This window comes from Meleagris gallopavo, chromosome 16, assembly GCF_000146605.3.
Source record: "Meleagris gallopavo isolate NT-WF06-2002-E0010 breed Aviagen turkey brand Nicholas breeding stock chromosome 16, Turkey_5.1, whole genome shotgun sequence".
In the NCBI taxonomy this organism is placed as follows: Eukaryota; Metazoa; Chordata; class Aves; order Galliformes; family Phasianidae; genus Meleagris; species Meleagris gallopavo.
This window is the reverse complement of record NC_015026.2, coordinates 4699720-4720440: the sequence shown is the minus strand read 5'-3', so window position 1 is coordinate 4720440 and position 20721 is coordinate 4699720. Positions and strand designations below refer to the sequence as shown.

The following is a 20721-nucleotide window of genomic DNA, read 5'->3' as shown; positions in this document are numbered from 1 at the left end:
ACACCTGGCATATTTTATTGTTTATAAATATGTATATGCATATATATATATATATAATGCATATATGTATTTAAAACCATTGTTTTCTTAAGTGAAAAAAGCACACATGCTTGGTAAATGACTAAATGACTCTAGATTCACCTCCTGCTTCATGTGTTAAAAGGATATACAAATAATGGCTGGCAATTTATATAATCTGAAATGTTTGAAATGCTGTAAGAAAACAGACTGTATTTGCCATAGATCATTTTAGAAGCAGAAGTCTGATTCCAGGCAAACAATACAATGGTAATAACTCTACCTTCTTAGGGTCCATGTTGAATTTCTTCCTTCCCATGGCTATTTGTTTATTTCTCTGTGTAGTTTTGCTATACATGGAGAAAGGAGAAAAAAAAAGAAAAAAGCAATTCTCAATTATTCTTATACGACAGAACAATTTCTGGATGAGTTTATTTTAATTTGCATTTGGACTACTTCAAATTTTCTATCATAACAAAACTGGGACATTCACTTTGTGTAAGGGGGAAAAGTAGGTTACTATTTACTGTTACTTCAAATGATTGCAGCTTCAGTGAACTGTTCATTATTAGTTGGACAATTCAAATACTGCATTCTGATCAACCTATTCTCCACCTGAACAAATGACAAACCTGAATGGGACAAAGTCAAACTTATCCCATTCCCACTTATGGCTCTTTGTAACAGACAGAACAAAGGTGACCAAAGGTTTATTTAGCATAATATCCACTTTCATTTTCTGTTCCTGGAATAGCTGTTTCAAGGCGTTAATGAATCATGTCTGTATGTTAGCATTACTTACCTTTCTTCCACACTAGTCAGATTATCAATTTCTGTCATAACTTCAGCTATTTCAAATTTTAATCTCTGTCAAAAGAAGAAAGTAAATTGTTAATCCACATTAAAACTCATTTTGAAATTATCTATCATGCACTAGTATGATCAGTTAGGTTTTATTTTCATAAATATTTACTAATCATCTGAAGAAAAGTGATAAATCTCACAACTGGCAGTTACACACATGAATCTCAACTCCACGTCTGTGCTCCCATCAGATCAAGACCAAACTGTCAGTACCAACTCCAAAATTTACCCACATTTTTCTCTCACTCCTATCCTGGATTCGAGCCTACTGCTTCCTGAGTCCCTGACTGCACAAAGCAATTGCGTACATATGCACATAAAGCATTGCATAAATCCAGAAGTTAGCATTTTTAAAAGCACATAAATGAATCATAAACCTGCTTGATAATTAACAAGATTTAGTTTCAGCCATTTACATACTTATAAAAGCACTACATATGGCTCACACCTAGAGAGAGTGAAAAGTTGTGGCTTACTGTAATTTAATCTGCTGCAGCAGTCTCCTAAGGAATTCTATAGATAAAGCAGTTACCTCAATATCATCAATCAGTTCTTTTTTCCTGCGACGAATATTTAGAAGTTCTTCTCTTTCTTCTATGGAGAGGTCATCAGGCACTGAAATAGAGCAAAATGCACAACCTTTCAGCCTTTGCAAATATACCTCATGGCAAAGAACTGAATAAACTTGATTAAGAAAAACAAGTTATTTATTTCAAGTTTTTTTTTTCTAGATGGGGTTATTTACGGGAGGTGAAAACGCATCCAAATTCACTGAAATTCTACTTTATAAAATTGTAAGTAAGGCAATCAAATGAATGGCTAAGGACAGAATCAGTCTTTTAAAAGGAAATCAGACAATTTAAGGGAACTTGTTATCATGTAACAGGTGGGAAGATTTGGCTCTACAGCCAAAACTGCCAAAATCAAGTCTGGTATTGTTCCAGTTATTTTAGTAATAGAAAAAAATTCTTCATTTAAATAAATTATTCCTATGACATTTTCCAGATGGAAAAGCCACAGAAAAGTCAAAGTTACAGAAAACTCATTATCAAGATGTGCATCTTGGTGCTGCCTTCAAATACTGTATTTGTTACCCCTACTTTCCAGATGGAGGTAAGCAGAATAGTACTAACACCCCTAACAGCAATTACTTTCCATCACCTGGATATACATTTTTATTCTTTTCAAATAAACATACAGTTGCAATCCATCACTAAACACAGCTTATCACAAAGTTCTGCTTTTGTGTAACACCACTTAAGTGAGCCTGAAGTATTTAAATCAACTTTATCCATCTCCTTGGCTACACAACAAACGTGTTACCTGCTGATAAGCAATACCTGCTCTTGAAGATGCCAATGTTCTGCATGCAGCTACGGCTGTCACTCACTCCAACAGCAGCCCCTTCCCTTGTAGTTTCTGACAACTAACAAATCTAAAGTTATTTGCACAAAACCTCTGCTTTGATTCAGATTTTCCCCAGCAAGAATCTGGTCATGGATTACACTCCTTGATGCAGCATGAGCACACTGACCACAACATTCAGCTCCTTCGCAATGATCCTGTCATAACAGTTTTGATGCTTACTTTCTTGGAAGTAGCCCCTTAGTTACTGAACAGTTTTTCCCTCTAGCTCAAATGGAACATCAAAAATAATTGTTAAAATGCTTAAATGGTTCTGTATCAACAGGAACATGCAACAATGCAGTCATATGAGAAGGTTAAAGCTGATCTTTGTCACATGTGCTCTTAGCAGACACAACAAGATCACAAGCAAAGATTCAGCTTGGAGTTTTTTTTCAGGCATTTGGAACACAGTCTCTATTCATACCTTAAAAATGAAATGCACTGATTACTTTTTGGACATCCAGTGGTTAAACTCCTTTCATTTTAGGATCTGAATCATAATACATAATCCAAATGGCCACAGGCCTTGCTAGACATGAAGTAATTATAAATTACACCAAGTTATTTCATTTAGCTACTCCAGATACAGACATGATTAAATTACTTCCAGTTTAGGAAACGGCAATCTTCTGTTGAAAGAATACCAGACTTCAATACGTCTACCTGCTTTTTCCCTTCATTAGATCTGAAGTCCGGCCATTCCTAAAAGTTCTTTCCATGCCAATACTGGAATGTTCTTTTCACATCAAACTTTACAAATCCACACGATACCTATACAAGGAATCACATCTTTGTCTCACATGCACATTGGAATATTTCAAACTGCCCAACTCAGGAAATCCTGTGATTTATATGCACACTATGTACACATACCACAGATATTCCAATTAGTTAACTAGGATCTGAAAACAACAAAATCAATAATATAATCAATCACTCTCTCTGCTGTAAGTATGTTCAAGTACTGCTAAAGCTTTTTTCAGTATTAGATCAGTAGCTGAAATTAGATTAGTTTTTGTAGTATCAGTACTAGCAAGAGACTTCCACTTTTAAACTTCTTTCCACAGCAAACATTTTGATAAATCTCACCTTCACTGGTAACCAGCAATACTAATTAGAATGCAAATGAAAAGTAATCTTCAACTGTCAAACAGTTCGAATCCATAGACAGTGCTCAGTTTCTCTTCAAGTCACAAAGCCATTGCATTAGCTGCTTTCACAAACTCCTCCCAGTGAGTGCTGCTGCAGCTTCTTTCCCCTTAAGGTAGCATGAAATGAAAGCCTGTAGGTGTGGAATATCAGGAACAAGTGCAATTTGTGGAAGATATCTGTGCTCCTGCTAACCAATGAAGAAAAATAGAACACCTTGGTCTTGTTCCTATAGCACTGCAAGACTGTCTCCTGTGTTTTTTCATTTCTTCTGATCACAGCAGCAACAGAGAGACAGTCTTCTGTCTCTCTAACAATACTGTTAGATAAAAAGGAAATAAACTGAACAGAGTCAGACTGTCTTTTGCATTAGGATATAATAAGTATCTATCTACCACATGCAAGACAAAGTAAAAATCTGCTGGGAAATTCAAAGTGCACTTAGAAGACAGCACTCCTGTTAGCAGCAGAGAAGGGATGACTTAATTGTTGGGATGTTTCTCAAAGTGCAGTTCAATGATCTTTATAAATTGGCAGGTGGGGACTCATACAATACCCTGAGTTTGAAGGAACACACAAGGATCAATGTATGCAACTCCCAGGTCCACCCAGGACCATCCAAAAGCCAAACACTATGACTGAGAGCACTGTGCAAATGCTTCCTGAGTTCTGGCAGCATGGGGCTGTGCCCACTGCCCTGAGCAGCTGGGTCTATGTCCGCCACTCCCTAGTGCAGAACCTTCCCCTGACTCCCACCCAATCCTCCACTGAAGCAGCTCCATGCTGTTCCCTCAGGCCCTGTACTGCACCCACAGAGCATAGCTCAGCACTGCCCTCCACTCCCAGGGAGGAGCTGCAGGCCTGGGGTCAGAATGGAGACTGAAAAACCAAATCAGGGAATCGCTGTAGCCAAGTCGGGATGGATGAGGCTAAATGTAAATAGGGACAAGCTGTTTATCTCACTAGGAGGCTGGATACGTAAAACGGAGGTTCCAGGGCACCTGGCAGGGCTTTGGGAAGACCAGGCCCAGGCCAGGGTGACTGCTGGGAAACACCAACATCAACACCACGGTACCCCAGTGGGTGCACAGAGACTGGGATTCTCATCATAGATTCATCAGAGAGTGCTTTGGGTTAGAAGGGACCTCAGAGATATCTCGTTCCAACCATCCTGCCACAGGCAGGGACACCTCCCACTGGGCCTGGCTGCTCCGTTCTCCATTCAAACCTAAGCAAACCTAAAATACACAACTATTGCACTGTCAGTGTCTTAGTCACAGAGCTCAGAGCACAGCCATGGGTGCTGCAAGCAATGGAATGTGTTCATTTCCACAGGGCACAAGAGTTGGGGTTCAGCAGACCCCAACACAGTTGCCTCAGGCCCTGTCACTGTGCCCACAGAGCACAGATCAGCACTGCCCCTCACACCCTGTGAGGAGCTGCAGGTCGCCATGAGGCCTCTCCTCACACTCTTCTGCTCTGGGTCTAACAACTCTGCTGGCCTCAGTCTCTCCTCACTCTCTTGACCCTTCACCACCTTCACAGTCCTCTTCTGGACACTCACTAGGAGTTTTATGAGTTTCTTATTCTGTGATGCCCAAAACTACACATGGAGTTTGAAGTGAGGATGCGCCACCACAGAGCAGAGTGGGAAATTATACTGAAAGCATTTGCCATTTTCCCATCATTCTTTTGGCTGCGCATTACCACTGCTATCAATGGGAAAATGAACTCGCCAAAGTTTCTGAACAGACCATGTGGTGACAGCCTGTAACTTTGGAGGCTGAAAGCCGTGTGGTATGTCACAGTTATTTCCCTCGTTTCAATTCTGTTCTTAATTCACAATTTAGTAGCAGTATTTCTGTCTTTCAGTGAAAGCTTTTGAAGCATGAGCGTTGCAGGATGTTCCTATCTTGTCTGAAAGGAAAGAATTAGCAGAAAATACTCAACTGCAGCTAAAAACATTTAAAAACAAAAACAAAAACACTAATGCAAAAGGGCACCCACCACTACTTCAACTTCCTCCTTACAAGTAAGGATCTACTGTGTTCTTCTCTTCAGTTATTCTTTGCTTTTCTTCGATCTCTAGTGATTTGAAAACACCTAAAAAACCTTTAAAATATATATCTGGTAGTATTAGTGTATAACAGCAAACAGTCCATGTGACTTTGTGAGCTGCCTCAACAACCTGCAGGGCAGATATTGAGGAGAGAGCCTAGAAATAGTTTTTCTTTGGAAAGGAAACCTGTAGAGTTGATGTGCCCAGGCGTTCACAGAAAACAGAACAAGCACTTTCAATGGCTCCACTGTGAAAAGAAAAATATTCATTTGATTTATTCAAAAATTTGAAAACCACAGGCAAAAAGTGTAACATCAAGGCTGACGTTAGACATACAGTAAGTGAACAGGAGACCAAATTTGACTGAAGAGTACCACAGTGCCTTGAAACACCTTCAAAGTCCTAAGCAAATACTGCAGGTACGTGCCACAAGTGATGCCCACACTGCCAAGACTTTTTATTTTTTTTGTTAAGTTTGTGTTCATATAACTCTCCACACGCAAGTGCTCCTTCAGTGCCTATTACCTATTTGTACTGTAAGAATTTCCTAGCTCTCTTCTCTGAGGCATTTCCAAGTTCGTTTGTTTGGGGTTTTTTTGTTTTTGATTTTCACTGATTCCAAATACAAAGGATGGGAGGAGTTAGCACGAACATTTTACATTTTTACAAATGAAGATCTGGATAGAAATGCATTTCAGTAGAGAGAACAAACTATAGTTGCATCATGCTTTTACATTATCTTTTAATCTTCAAATAAAGACTAATGTTCTATTTTGGAAATGAGTCATTCATGAGAAAAACTTCTGGCTTACAAGGAGAGCCCTTCCTTTTCCTAAAACTTCAGAGTTTCAGGTATTACTAAATAGAAAGGCCATCTGCCTAAGGATAATTTTATTAAATAGGATAAACACTGTCGGAAGTACAAATAATATTCTTGGCCAAGTAGTAAAACAGAAGGAAAGACCACAGAGTATATCTAGTAGTAAAAACAACGGTAATTCTAGAAGTACTGAACAAGTATTCCAACTTGGCCCATCTCTTATCAATTACAGTAACTGAACTAAATACATTTAAATGAACTTCCTATAGACATCGGAATATGCACTTTTAATGCAGGTTTGTCTACACTAAATGTGTTACCAAAAAACACAAAACAAACTGTCCAGCAATCAGTGTTTTGTTGTGCTGCTCTGATGCCACTTCAGTAATTTTTCTTCTATCAGCAGTACAAGCACAGTACCCAAACACAAGCATTAGCCCAGAATTCTGATGTTTACGAAGACATCTTATGTACTCACATCTCTCAACAAGCCCTACTAAAAAGCAGTAGAATCAGTTCACTTCTCAGATGCCAACACTGAAAGTATAGAAATATTTTTAAAATAAAAATAAACTTTAAAATGCAATTCTTAACATTCCTGATAATTCCTTCACATCATCATTTAACTTTGTTTTGTGCTTCGTTTTCCTTCATTCATTAAGCATGAAGCAAGCTTAACAGCGTTATTTAAAAGCCATCAATCCAAATACAGTATTTTTGAGAAAGTAGGCACTAAAGATCTAAGAAAAGCAAATCTTTGGCACATTGAGAATGAAACACGACAGATCAACATCCCACAGCTCAGTGAAAATTAGGAGTGAATTCCAAGAGAAGAGAGAAAAATTTAGTACTTTCTGATACCTACATCTTTCCTAGTAGCAGAAACTAAATCCTTTCCAGTTCCCCATGTTATATGAACCATCAAAATTCCTGTGTTTAAACATTTTCACTTATTAACCTTTCACCTGACATTCACTGACCAAGACATAATGCAGTTCTGCTTCACCACAATTCCCAGTTTCAGAGTTCAGTTTCTCAAGAGAACAGCAAAATAATCCCGAGTCAGCAAACATAAAGGCTCTTACAATATCTAATGACAGAAAACAAAACACTACTCTCTGATCTCACAAATCAACCTGACTACCTGACTCTTATGACTCAATTAAATTTTTGGTTTCAAAAATATTCTCCTCCTTTCACATCAGCCACAAACTGGTGGCATTAAGCATTTCCTTTCCTAGCAAATAAGGATTTGATGGATTTTCATTTTTCTGCAATTGAGGCATCTTACAAGCATGAAGATATTTACACAAGACAAGGCTTAAAACTAAACAAACCTATCTTTACCCATGCACAGAATCCGTACAGTTGTTTCTTCTGGCCTTTAAAAATTACACACAGTCATCTCTTGAGAACAAATCTGATCATCCCAGGACATTTGTCTGAACGGATATTCTCAGGCTGCTCTCTCTTCCTTTTTCCCTACACACTCCCTTTTTTAAACTTAATTATAGGAACATTCTCCAGCTTTCAGACAAGATGTATAAACAAAGCTGTGACCACTTGTGGCGATTAAAGATTCCAACAATGGTTTTGTAGGATATCCTCCTGACTGGATTTATTTCTCAGCATGAAAACAAAATATATCTGCATTAAATTCAATCAGTAAAACCAGCTGGATTTAGTTGCCACTGTTTTTTTCTAAACTATCACACTGCTTTAATCTTCGCTATTTAGTCACTGCCGACCACTTTCTAGCACAGCAGTGCTCATGCATCCATTAACAGAGAAAATAATCCTGTACACAATATCCTTTCACGTACAAAATCACCAGCTAGCAGTTTGAGGAATTTAGGACAGAGGATTGAGGAGTATTGTGAGAGTTTCTGGTCATGAGGTACACTGCAACCAGAAAGCACATCGGTGGCAAACCCAGAAGAGAGACTCATACATCCACCACTGTAACTGTTAACTAGTGGACAGCACACTGACCAAGATGTTGCTGAGAACATCGTTCAGTCCTGGACAGGTATATATTTTAGACGCAAGTCATAGTTAAGATACCTGTCCTTCTGGGCTTCAAACAATATGTGAAAATGTCTAAGTTAATATTAATCCTAATACCATATGAAAGTATGTTTTCAGGAATTGAAAGTTCCCCTGTAGCATGATCCACTGAATTCCTAAGATTTACAAACTGTTTTGTTTCCTCTGCAAAGTACGTTGAATTACGCCAGTGATTCACATCCAACGTATTTTTATTCAAAAAACAAAAACATAAAAAAGTGGAAATCTGAAATACATTTTTATCCAATACAGAAAGCAAACAGCAAGCTACCAGCTGGGGCTGGAGCGAGATAGTCTTTGAGATCCCTTCCAACCCTCGCCGTACTCTGATTCTAATTGCTGCCAAGTATACCATTATTTCTTGTAAAAATCAATCGTTACTTATTATTAAGATATGACTTCAAATAACACAAGATTACGGTTTTGTCCCGGCCAGAAATGTTCATGTATAATTGGTGTTAACATCTCTCATCAAGCAGAAAGTAGGCAATTCCAAAGTTGTACAAAAACGGAGTCTAGAATTCATCAAATTGAGAAGAAAACAAAACGAAACAAAAACCATCAGAGTTTTGGTTTCACTTATTACACACAGGAGAATGCTGCATTGCCACAGTATCTGCAAATATGCTTATGCCTACAAAGCATATCCACAGAAAATGCACTTCTTCAACCTGATGGAACAGGAGTTTGCAACAGCCAAACGCAGCACACACAGATAATATGAGCAACAACAGCTGTGAAGAAAGGGAAGTGTGTCTGAAGGCTTTTTACAGCTCACACAAACAGATAACATGCTGCTGTTTCTTGCCCTCCTAAAAGCACTCAAACACAAACAGGTACAACTCGACAACAGCTTTCAAGTCTTTACCTTGTTACATAGATATAGCAATAGATACAACTGAAGAGACAACTGCATTACTTTTTAGTTCATAATGATGTCCCAACTCAGATACCTGCCATATGAAAGCTGTGTATGTTAATGAGCGTTTCTTTATTATACCACTCATACTATCGGTATGAACAGGTAGCACTGAAGACCATGATTACGTTACATGTACTCCTCTTCATCTTATATCCAATATTCTATGTTAATCCATCATTTCAATGCATTTCGATCGGAAACCAATGCTTCATAACCATGAAATGAAAGAACTGCCTTCAAACCGATGAAGGAATGATGAAGGAACATGAGAAAAGGAAAACCTCACAATGACCAGCTCTGAGCAAGATGTCATGGGTAGAAAGGAGGTACCAGCTCCCCATGCATCCCTACATCACTTTGGTACTTGCTGCTCCTGAATATACAATCCTTCCTAGAATCCCCTTTTTCTCCCCTAAAGCTCTGTTTTCTGCCATGCTAGCCCAACAGTTTCATGGAGGGACTGCAAAGCTGCCCAAGGCAAAGCAGCAGGCACAGGAGAAACCCCTGGCAGAGGGGGGTATGGGGCAGCAAGCCTTGCAATGCCAACCAGCCTAACATCTGCTCGACTCAGCCCTCAATATCCATGCTCAGCCCTCAATTCCTATGCTCACAGGCTGTATCCTCTGAATCCTAAAAGTAGTTCAACCTGATATTAAAAATGGATAAGCATGGATTTCCTTTTAAGCACATTTTTCTTTTGAAGTCGCCCTGCTCTTGCTTCAAGATCAGAAGATGCTTCTAGGCCAACTTTCCTTTTTAAAAATATGTAAATACAAATTACTGAATATGGAAAGGAAGCTGAGTTTAACTTAACACTGTAAGTACCTACCCAAATAAATTTATACTAGCATTAATAATATAAAGTGATAAAATATGCATGGTCATGCAAATTTAAGAAGTGCAGAAAAATTTTATGCTATCGTTGTAGTTTTCATGGAAATAAATAGGAGGTATTGCTTTTGAAGTGACCGTGTCAGCATGTGCCTTCTTTGGTATTGACTGCCAATTACTGTTCAGACAATCTGATGAATCACCATTCTGACTGTAGTGTTATAGCTGTACACTGTTAATTATGCCATCGTCTTAACATTATAGCCACATAGTAACAGAATAGCAGGGCTTGGAAGGGACATCTGGATACCACTGAGTCCAATCCCATTGCTGAAGCAGGTTTCCCACAGCATGTCACACAGGCAGGCATCCAGGCAGGTCTTGAACATCTCCAGAAAAGGAGACTCCACCACCTCTCTGAGCAGGCAGTTCCAGTGCTCAGTCACTCTGACAGTGAAGGAGTTTTTCCCTGCATTAGTATGGAACTTCCCATGTTCCAGTTTCTGCCCGCTGCCCCTTGTTCTACAGCTGCTTGACACTGAAAGGAGCCTGCCCCTATCAGCTTGACTCCTGCACTTCATATACTTATGAACAGTGATGAGATCCCCTGTTAACCTTCTCTTCTCCAGACTGAAGATCCCAGGTCAGCCCTTCCTCGTACAGGAGATGCTCCAGGCCCTTAATATCTTTGTGGCCCTATGTAGTTGGACTCTTTCTAAAAGATTACTGTTAGGGGAGCCAATAACTGGATACAGTATTCCAGATGTGACCTCACCAGGACAAAGTAGAAGGGAAAGATCACCTCCCTCAACCTGTGGCTACGCTCTTCTTAATGTGCCTCAGGATATCCCCAGGTTTCTTGGCCACCAGGGCACATTGCTGCTCACTGCCAGCCTATTGTCCACCAGCACACTCACGTCCTCTCTGCAAAGTTCCTCCCCAGCAGGTCTTAATACTTTAATACTTCACAGTGCCCAGAACTAAAAAGTTTAAAAAAAAAAAAAAAAACAAAAGTAACCTAGTACAGTCCTGTATTGTCTTGCTGTTTTAAGAACACTGATACATATATACTGTCTTGAAGTTTTACTTAGCCTTCAGGTTTTAAGCAAAATAATTGTATATGATTTATTTTCCCCACCATGAATAGTGGGGAAGGGTGATCAGAATCAGCTTTGTGCAGCAACACCACCAGTATACATACAGATGATACTACCACTCCAAAATTACGAGACCTCAAGCCTTCATACTACATCAGATCAGCAGAACATTGTGAAACAGAATCAAAATACTTCCTCCTTCCCATCCATATATATGCTGCATGGCAGAGATTTGCTGATAATTTTGGAATAACTAAGTAATATTTTTCCTCCCTCCGGAGAACTCACATGCACAGAACTAGGGAAAAAATGGTTACTCAAAGCTGCAGCTGAAATCAAATGTTTGCATTTGAAAATCTTTGTTCACAGTGTATTTCATTATAGTAGGTGTCAATAGAATATTTAGTCTTTATCAAGTCTGCAGATTCCAATTTTTTTTTGTTGACTTTCACAGTAAAATCCATGTCACAACAAATTTTGTAATTTTAGCTTATGTTTCAGCACTCCATAGCAAGAGTTCTCCATCAGTGTTATCTAGGTGGTGAAAGGAACAGACTGCCATGCCAAGTATGCATTGCTAAGTGACATATGAAAGATACCACGCTGAAATCTCGTTACAGTGCAAAGGAAGGGCAGCAAAAGATCAGTGGACTTTGCTTGCTTATGGTAGGATAGTTCTGAAATTAGAAAATGAAGAGAGAACAGCTTTCCAAGAGTAAGATCCTTAAAGCTGCAGAAGTTGCACGTATCTTTTGGTACCTTTTAACTTGGGGTATCTATTAGTTAGTCCAGTAAAAGTGTATTTTATCACATCACTATTAATCTTACATAGAGAATGAGATGGAAAGGGGTTGTGTCATGCCAAGAATGATTTCTGACATTTTACTACTGATTGAGCAAAGCACACAAGCAATGCTAACCATCATTTAAAGAACACTAGGCAATTGCAAAATGACAAAACTTTAGGTGAACGAGGCTTTAACAGATTTCCATAAAGTCATCAGCAGATTAATATTACGCTGCATAGCGCACACAAAAAATCATATAATTCAAATCTAGATCAGAAAATTAGCAAATAACCATCTTTGTGAGTTATACTACATTCTCTTGGTGCCATGGGAAATGATTAGCACTGGACTACCTCCAGGTCACCAACCACCACCGAAGTCACTCTCCCTGAAGGGAACAGGAGTGGTCAAGCACATGCTCCGCAGCTGACAAGCATGGGAGAGTGAACAGCACCAGCTACTGATAGCAGTCAGGTCAAACACATGGGATATTGTGGGAAGCCAGACTGTCTGAACTCCTACTACCACTGAACAGGATTTAGCTCCGCATTCCCAGCAGTTCAGCATATTCCACTGGCACACACCTCCCAGTAGCTGCTGTAAAGTACTGGGTTAAACAGACGTCTCGCTTCCAACCTAGACAGCTTCCAGCTCCAACATCCCAGCATCCTGGACCAAGGATGGGACAATTCCTTCTGAAAGTGGAGACTATCCCAACATCTGATGAGCGAGGAAGAGTAAATAAGAACACACTGATCCTTTCAACTTTTGAATGGATATTAGAGAAGAAACAAAATTTGCAGCTATACATTTCAGCTTCACCCTTAGCAGCCAGCTGTATTTCCCACAGTACTCCTGGTTACTGAAGGGAAGCATTGACAGGCTTGCACCTACATTTTTTCCTAGGAGAGAGCCTGGAAAAAGGCTTGAGAAGCAAACACACCCAAGCAGTAGCAGACATTCCTGTCAGATCCATTAGGAGTCGCAGCATGGAAAAACAACAGTAATGTCACTGCGCAGCTGCAGTGAGGTCCCAGTAACCAGGCCCCACAGCCACCAGCTAGCAATATCTTCGAATTCTGCTCTATATTCATGCACAGTTCATTAGACCTACTGCATTCCCAGCAAACCAGCCTTTCTGTCACAATTTTCCAGTAACATCTACTCTTGGCAACAAAGGAACCACCCTCTGTACTTCACTCATTAGTGGAGAGCATTAGTCAGTTTCTTATGATTGCTGGCTCTTTCCAAAGCATACAAATTCAGCTAAAAAAAATAAAAAAAAAAAGGAAAATTAATTCTTCCCCAGCTCTGCCTGACATGGCTCTAGAGTCAGATACCAGAAGCAATATTTATTGCAGAAACTTTCTATTTTTTCATTTTTCCAAGATCAGTTGCAGGCTACAGGAAGTGGAACAAATGCTGGATTTGAAAGCAGTCTCCACTCTCCAAAGAATGTCTCCAGAAGGCAACTACAGAGTGCCATGATAGGACTATTCACTTCTCCTTAAGTAGCATTTACTTTCCTCCAAGATAAGACAAATTTCAGCATGCATAATGCGATGCCTGACTCTCTAAACTATCAAAGATCTTGCAGTCTCATCCACGTTAGCAGCCATGATACCTTCGGTGGAAACTGCTGAGCTATATGAAATAGCTCTGAACTGCACTGCTGGTCATAAAATACTTTACTTCCTGGTCATCCTTGGCTTGAATCTTGCTGTGACATCAACAGGCCCATTGGCCACAAGAGGTCAGGAATTTACTCATGGATTTCCTAGTGAAGGAAGAGCAAGGCTTAGTTTAAGACCATAAAGCATTTTCAGATTCCTCAGACAAGAGTATATTAAGCATTTGTGGATTGTTGGTTGCCATCACTCCATGCAACAATTAGCTTGACAGGTCACTAATCCAGATACAAAAGAACTTGCCCTCTGGTTCACTGATAAGAAGTTAGCTGGATGGGTCCACTCACTGTAAGGTTAAACCTCTGCTCTCCCATTCTTTGCTTAGCAAAAGGCCATCAGTAGTTTACGTCAAATCTGGCTCACCATACTTCCAAAATTGAACACATTCAGCATATTTTTGAGTTTTTTGGTTCTTTTTGTTCAGTTGTTTGTTTGGGTGTGTGGTGGGGGGGGGGGGGGGCGATAAGTTCTGTGCTGCAAAAAAAAAAAGGTGGTGGGCTGTTGTTTTTTTTCTTTGTACTTCAAGCAGACCCTCAAATAAATACATTCCTCCTTTTTAAACATTTCCTAACCGTTTCAGTCAGATCTGCCAAAATAGTACATTGCCCTTTCTAAGCTGTTTTTGCTAATATTGACAAAAAACACTGCATTCCTTTTGGAGATCAATGAAAAACAATCGGAATGTGTATTTTTTGTACTTTATAAGTTAAACATTTTTCCTCAGCTAAGTGTTCAACAAGAAACAATTTGTATTCCGATGACTTCAAAGATCTAAGCAGTTTACTTTCATTACTCTCCACTCTCAGACTTACAGCACGTAACATTTAGCATTTGCCCTGAAACCGAAGAGAGAAAGGTTTAACAAGCTGTAAGCAACTAACCCCTCACCCTCTTTCCAAATCCACCGGCTCTGCTCCTATTTATAAATGTTCTTACTCAGATTTCCACTTCATCCTGCCATGCTCAAATAGCAAACATTTTTCTTGATTGGGAAACAACTGAATGGGACCAAACACATTAGTTCTGTTACCCCTCAATGTGATGCAGAGGGTAACAATAAAAGATGCCACTTTTTGCTAAACTAGTAAAACCTACAGCAAATTACAACGTTTTTAACTGTGGATCCCAGTTCCATAAGACAATGTGGTTATATATAGCTTCTGCTAAGCCCATTTCCAGAGAGCCTCTCTCTCTCCTCAGGGCAATGCTCTGCCAGGCATTAGCTTTTATTACACAAACTTTGTGTAAGGCTGAAAATACTCTGACTTATATTAGCATAGTTGCAATCATCCTAAATTCGCCTTAGAGCAACCAAAAATACCAACTTCTGCTAAGCAGTCTGTAGCAACAAGGTACTTGTCTGCAACTCTTCGGACACTGCTAATGCAACAAGCAGTAAGAAAACCTGTTAATTCAGGTTAGAGATTCTTCCGTCTTTCACAAATGGACATTGATTGTGACACGGGTACAAAACCCCTGGTGAGTGCCAGTCACAAACAGAACACTTTCTTCATTGTTTTAACTATTTCTTGCACTCTGAGTTACTAATAACAATAGTGGCATTATTAAGCACAGATTTTCATCATCAACAGTCATCCAGTCCCAACAGCGTACATCTAACACAAAACAGCCTGCAGTTCACTCCAAAACTATACAAAAACGAGCTCAGGAAGATTCTTCAGCTACAGCATCTGTCCTACTGTCTCCACAATGTCAGAACAGACTGGACTTCAGACTTTGCTGAAGTATTTGATGCGTGGCCAGAACACCCACGTGCCACACGCAACTGAAGCCACCAAAGTTCAGCCAGTATGTCTGAACATTTTGAAATTAGTTTTGAAAGATTACATTTAGATTCTAAAAGAGAAAAGGTCGACAAAAATTGCTCTCACACAAGTTTTAATCGGGCTGGCAGAAAACACAAGATGCTTCCATTTATCTCAGTGGTTGTAAACCTTCATGATAGAATGCCCCCAGCCAGCTCTAATGGAACCTTTTTTCGTGACTTGTTCTGCAGCTGTACTTTAAAAAAAAAATGTCTCCTCATATGCCAAAGAATCACAGACTTCAATTTATTACAGACCATCAATGGAAGTCTAGCCATCCTGCATTGTCCTAACTAGGAACTTATGATCTCACTTCCGATCTAAAAATATTTTCTACTGATTGAATGGAGCTGCACACATTTTCACTAAATACTGCAGCACGCAACTTTGCACGGCACACATAATGTGTTCATGCTAAGTAGATGACATAGCATAAGAATTAACAGCAATGGAAAAAGGCAACTTATACAGACCCACAGAACATAATCCTCACATTGTTCATACATCCCTGCCACCACTGTTCACTCTGTTCCAGAAAGTCTCCAGAGGAAGCAAGATAGAGCAGCAGAAGCTGATGAACTTCCAGCTGCAAAGGGGTGGGAGGGAAAGGAAGCAGAGTGATTAGCTGAAGAGATTTATTGTACACACACATTCAATGCTAAAACTCAGCATCTACTATAACAGATTTCTTCAGGATACATTTGATGGTTCATGATTCAAATGCTTCCAAGCTAATGGTTGCTCAGCATGAAAACTTTTCTTCAGAACATAAAACAAGGTTGTGAAAAGCCAACACTTGGATAAAGGAGCATTATCATACTATGTCTCAAAAGTGAGAAGGACCTTCTGATATTAACCCACCACATTGGAAAATCTTATCTCCTAAGTCTGTGTGAGCCCAGAGAATAATCCAGTGTGTAACAACTTAAAAAACGCAGTGTTCTCTCTCTCAAGATGTTACTATATTACTTTCTTCAACTCAGAGAGCACACTTCATTCTCTAGGCACCAATACTTAAGAGTTTTCCCCCAAATGCATTGTGAAGCAAATTTTTTTATTCTAGTTGTTGTATTTTAACAGCCTTTGGCACAGGCAGAACCTGCATACATCCAATGCTGCAGAATACGTTGAAAATGACTCCTTTAGGTTTTTCGCAAGTTCATAACATATTGCTTGGAAGAAAACAACTTTGAATACCACCCTTGTAAGAGAAGCATGTTGTTTGTCTTAATTTGAATTAAAAATTAGATAAAATAGAGGGGACGGGAAACAAAGTCCAAACACAGCTATATAATATATATCACTCAGTACGATAATCCAGCAAAATGAAAGTCATTGTTTCCTTAATTAAAAAGAAATAAATGGCTATATATTATTTTTAATCAGTTGCAGGTTTACAAAATGCATCAACAGCAAATTAATTCAGTCACCATGCAAATGATATCAACTATTACTGCCACTTCCCATGGAGCACAGCAATCCTATCACAGGAACAAGACCTTCTCGCTCTTACCACTGACACTGATTAGCAAGCCCAAGAACTCCACAGACACTTACATTTCACATAGCTGCAGGGACATCCCAGGGATTTCTACATTACAACTGATTCGTTTTGCTTTTAGAAGTGATTTGCCTTCAAAACACATGGTTTTGTCCACATTTCACTTCCACTTTGAAGTAATAGAACAGCTCTTACTAGTTCAGGAAGGAAAACATGTTGTTGTTGTTATGTTCTAGCACAGTGGACAAAAACATCAGGCTGACCCAAAACTTTTTTCTTTTAAAGAAAAAAAACAAAAACAACCAGCTTTTATTAAAATAAAAGCATTAATGAAGTGCATTCAATGCACTAATACTTCAGAGACTTATGCTCTAGACACTAGTTATGCTTTGAAATCTCCTCACTATCACTAATGTAACTTACACTATTTCAAACTGGTTTGTCCTATCAAGTAAGACTTACTTGTGTATTATTTGTAATAAACATAATAGTCTGACTAGCTAATTACAAAGTGATTGAGTAACTACATTCAAAATTAAAGACTCAGAGTAGCAGTAACAGAACTCTGCAGTGTAGGTTGCCATCTGATGAACTCCGTCTGCAAGTTTATTATGGAATGGAGATTTGGAAAGCAGACAGAAAGCCAACAGACGGCACAGCTCTACACTGGCATCACTGGTCTCAACAAATAGGAGGCTGGCTACAATTACAAAGAAATTTCAGAGATGTGACCTTTTCAACAAAGAAAAGAAAAGAAAAATTGTTTTGAAAGTATGAAGTGTGTCTCATTTTGGTCATCATTAAGCATTCTCACATTTGACATACCTGCTGTATTTCTCACTCATGTTGTTTAATGTGAATCCAAACTGTCATTTGCAGAGCTGGAAGCACAAAATATATCTTAGGTAAACTGAACTCTGAAGAAAAGTATGAGGCTTCTCCCCTCCCTAAACACCTCAGCTCTATAAGAAGAAGACTAGTGAAACTTGGTGTGGAGTTATTAAAATCAAAACAGTTCAACAAACTTTATGTTGTTGTTTCAAAGAGAGTAAGGAACTTTTTTTCAGCTAAAACTGATAAACTTCTTCCGCAAGTAATCTAAAAGAATGGCTACCTTCCCACACCATTCAGCTAACTCCATTTCTGGAAAAAAAAAAAAATTATATATATATATATATATATATATAATAATAAAAGGAAGAACTCTGAGATGACTTAAAGTCTACAGCAAAATCCGAAGGCGTTTAAGTATTTCAGGATGCAATTTATGGCAGAGTTCTGAAATGGATACTCCTAGTTCCTGTTGCTTTTACTGGAATATTTTTATGGAGAGTCATTTTTTTCCCACCCTACCCTTTTCCTTTACTGAATTTCCACACAATAACTTCAAGTTGACCATCACCGGACATTTGAACAACAATAAAAAAGCTACAGCTGGATCCTGTATTAGTCCCAGCTGCATAGGGTCTCTGGCTGCCTTCACAGAACAAGAGAGCCAATAGGAAAACAGTAGGGAAACTTCTTTTAGCAGCCTAACTTTGAATAAATCACTTTTCCATATGCTACTACAACAAACTATTTTACTACTTAATGCAAACTGAAATTTTGCTCCCTGTTTTCACCCCTTATCCAAAAAATAAATAAATAAATAAATAAATAAATAAAATTAAAATAAATCTCTCTTCAAAAACCTCTACTACAAAATACCAGAAAATAATCATCTCCAGATGGTCTTTCAAGTCTAACATACCACAATGGATGTATCTGCCAAGTCCACCCACCCACAGGCTCCATAAACTTCAGAGTATTATTTGTATTTAATTTGGATTACTAATTTCACCCAACCTTTCCCTTTTATGAAACAAGTTACTTTTGCAGGCTCCCAAGGTAGGCAGGAGATACAAAAGGACGCTAAGAATAGGGACATAAGGTGTACTCTCTCTGCTTAGGCTATCAGTGAATTCACAGCAGAAAGGCTTAAGCTTGCCATCTTTTATGTTTGCTCTTATAAAATATCACCTAATCTTTTAAAACATTCACGTGAAATTATGTCATTTATTGGTACAAAACCAAGACTAGACACTGCAGTCCTTCCAAACTCACATTGCACAAAATGAGAGAAAAGAGCATCAGATGTATTTTGATTTAACAACAATTAAAAAAACCGCCCTGGGGGGGGAAACCTCCTCCAAAATATTTAAGAAGCAAAGTTGCTATTTAATGCCCAAAAATGCAATTCCTACAGGAAAAAACAAAACAAAACAAAACAAAACACCATAAATATCAACTCCACATGCTGTATTTATCTGTCGTTACTAAAAGTCCTCCAGCAAACTGCAATGTCACAAACAGACCTCACATAGCAGAAAGGAGATGTGCTTAACACCTAGTTTGGGATTTCCAACTTGCAGAACAAACCAGCATCAGCTACAGCACCCATCAGCAAACCAGGCAGGTAAGGAAAGCCTTTGTACTCTCCCTTCTGTGACGGCAACAGTTCTCACAGACACAGCAGTTGTTTCTCTAAACTTTAGGTCTGACTGATCCTGACTATCAACTTCAAATTCCAGGTAAACAGCAGCTTATATAGAAACTGCAATTCAGGAGTAGCAGCTCCAGAACAAGAGATGTAAGAAAGAAGCACAGCAATTCCTCCTGCTCCTACATCAGTGCTGGATTCTGCATTATAATGCTGCAGGTACATAACATCAGAGAAACCAAAAGGTGGGACAATAGGTCCAAACTAACCTGCAGAAGAGTGGGTAAAATAAGTTCTATAAAATAAAAAATTACTTTTGAGACTATAAACATACACCTCCGTAATACAAACTCCCTGCTAATGTGTGACATGACAGATACCACGTGCAAAGAGAGCTTTCCCCAGCGTTGGTTAGCAGTGAAGTTACAAAACACAAGGCTACACTGAGGTTTACTTTGGGCTGAGCGAGGTTCCTGAAGATGTATGGCTGAACATTAAGCACCTGGTTTGGGGGACTCTGTGCAGAATTCTGGCAGTTTAAAGAAAAAGAACTGAGAAAGAAATAACCAAAAATTGAGGGCAAAAAGGGAAAATCACAAAACAATACACACAGATTTACCTACCCGAGTCAATAAACTCCATAGATCTACTGCAAGGGACTATCAGCCAGCATGGTTCCTACACTGTAGCTCCTGCACAGGCAACCCTGAACAGCTGAGCACTTCACACAGAGAACAGTCAGGTCTACGTGGTCTTCTCAAGGACTCAGAACAGCACCTATGCAGCACCAAGCCCCTTCCCTGTACTGAGTACAATTTCAGGATCAGAGAGCACTCATAATCTGCAAGGTTCCTCCCAAAAAACAGTTTCTCCTTTCTAGAGCCACCACCTCTTCTTGCTGCCACTTGGCTTAGCTCAGCTTCTTGGGAAAGCCTTCCTCCACAGCCCCTGGCTGCCCAGGCGGGAGATGCAGCCACAAAAACAAGCAGCAGATTTACAAATTCAAAAATGGGATTTGCAAGTGGTCAAAATTGTGCTCAGAGGAAGCATACAGCCTGGTGGGAAAATTCCTCTTGGGTCGATTTGAATGCCTAGGCAGGAAGTTCATTAGTCCACACTGAAACGAGTAAGGAAAAAAAAAAAAAAAACTCAGAATCTGATTACTGAATATAAAAAAAATACTCCTTCCAGCAACAATAAGTCCT

General features: G+C 39.1%; 1 protein-coding gene across 1 annotated transcript in view; it reads right to left on the bottom strand.

The window, feature by feature from the left end:
• Nucleotides 1–20367, bottom strand: part of LOC100548307 (cytohesin-3) — a 32343-nt gene extending 11976 nt beyond the window's left edge. The window contains exons 1-4 of the mRNA XM_031555827.1: nucleotides 20140–20367; nucleotides 1415–1497; nucleotides 821–885; nucleotides 302–368 (exon numbers count right to left, since the gene is read on the bottom strand). Coding sequence (XP_031411687.1) covers nucleotides 302–368; nucleotides 821–885; nucleotides 1415–1497; nucleotides 20140–20158 — 234 coding nt within the window. The 5' untranslated portion in view covers nucleotides 20159–20367. The remainder of the gene's footprint in view (nucleotides 1–301; nucleotides 369–820; nucleotides 886–1414; nucleotides 1498–20139) is intronic.
• Nucleotides 20368–20721: the final 354 nt, after the last annotated feature.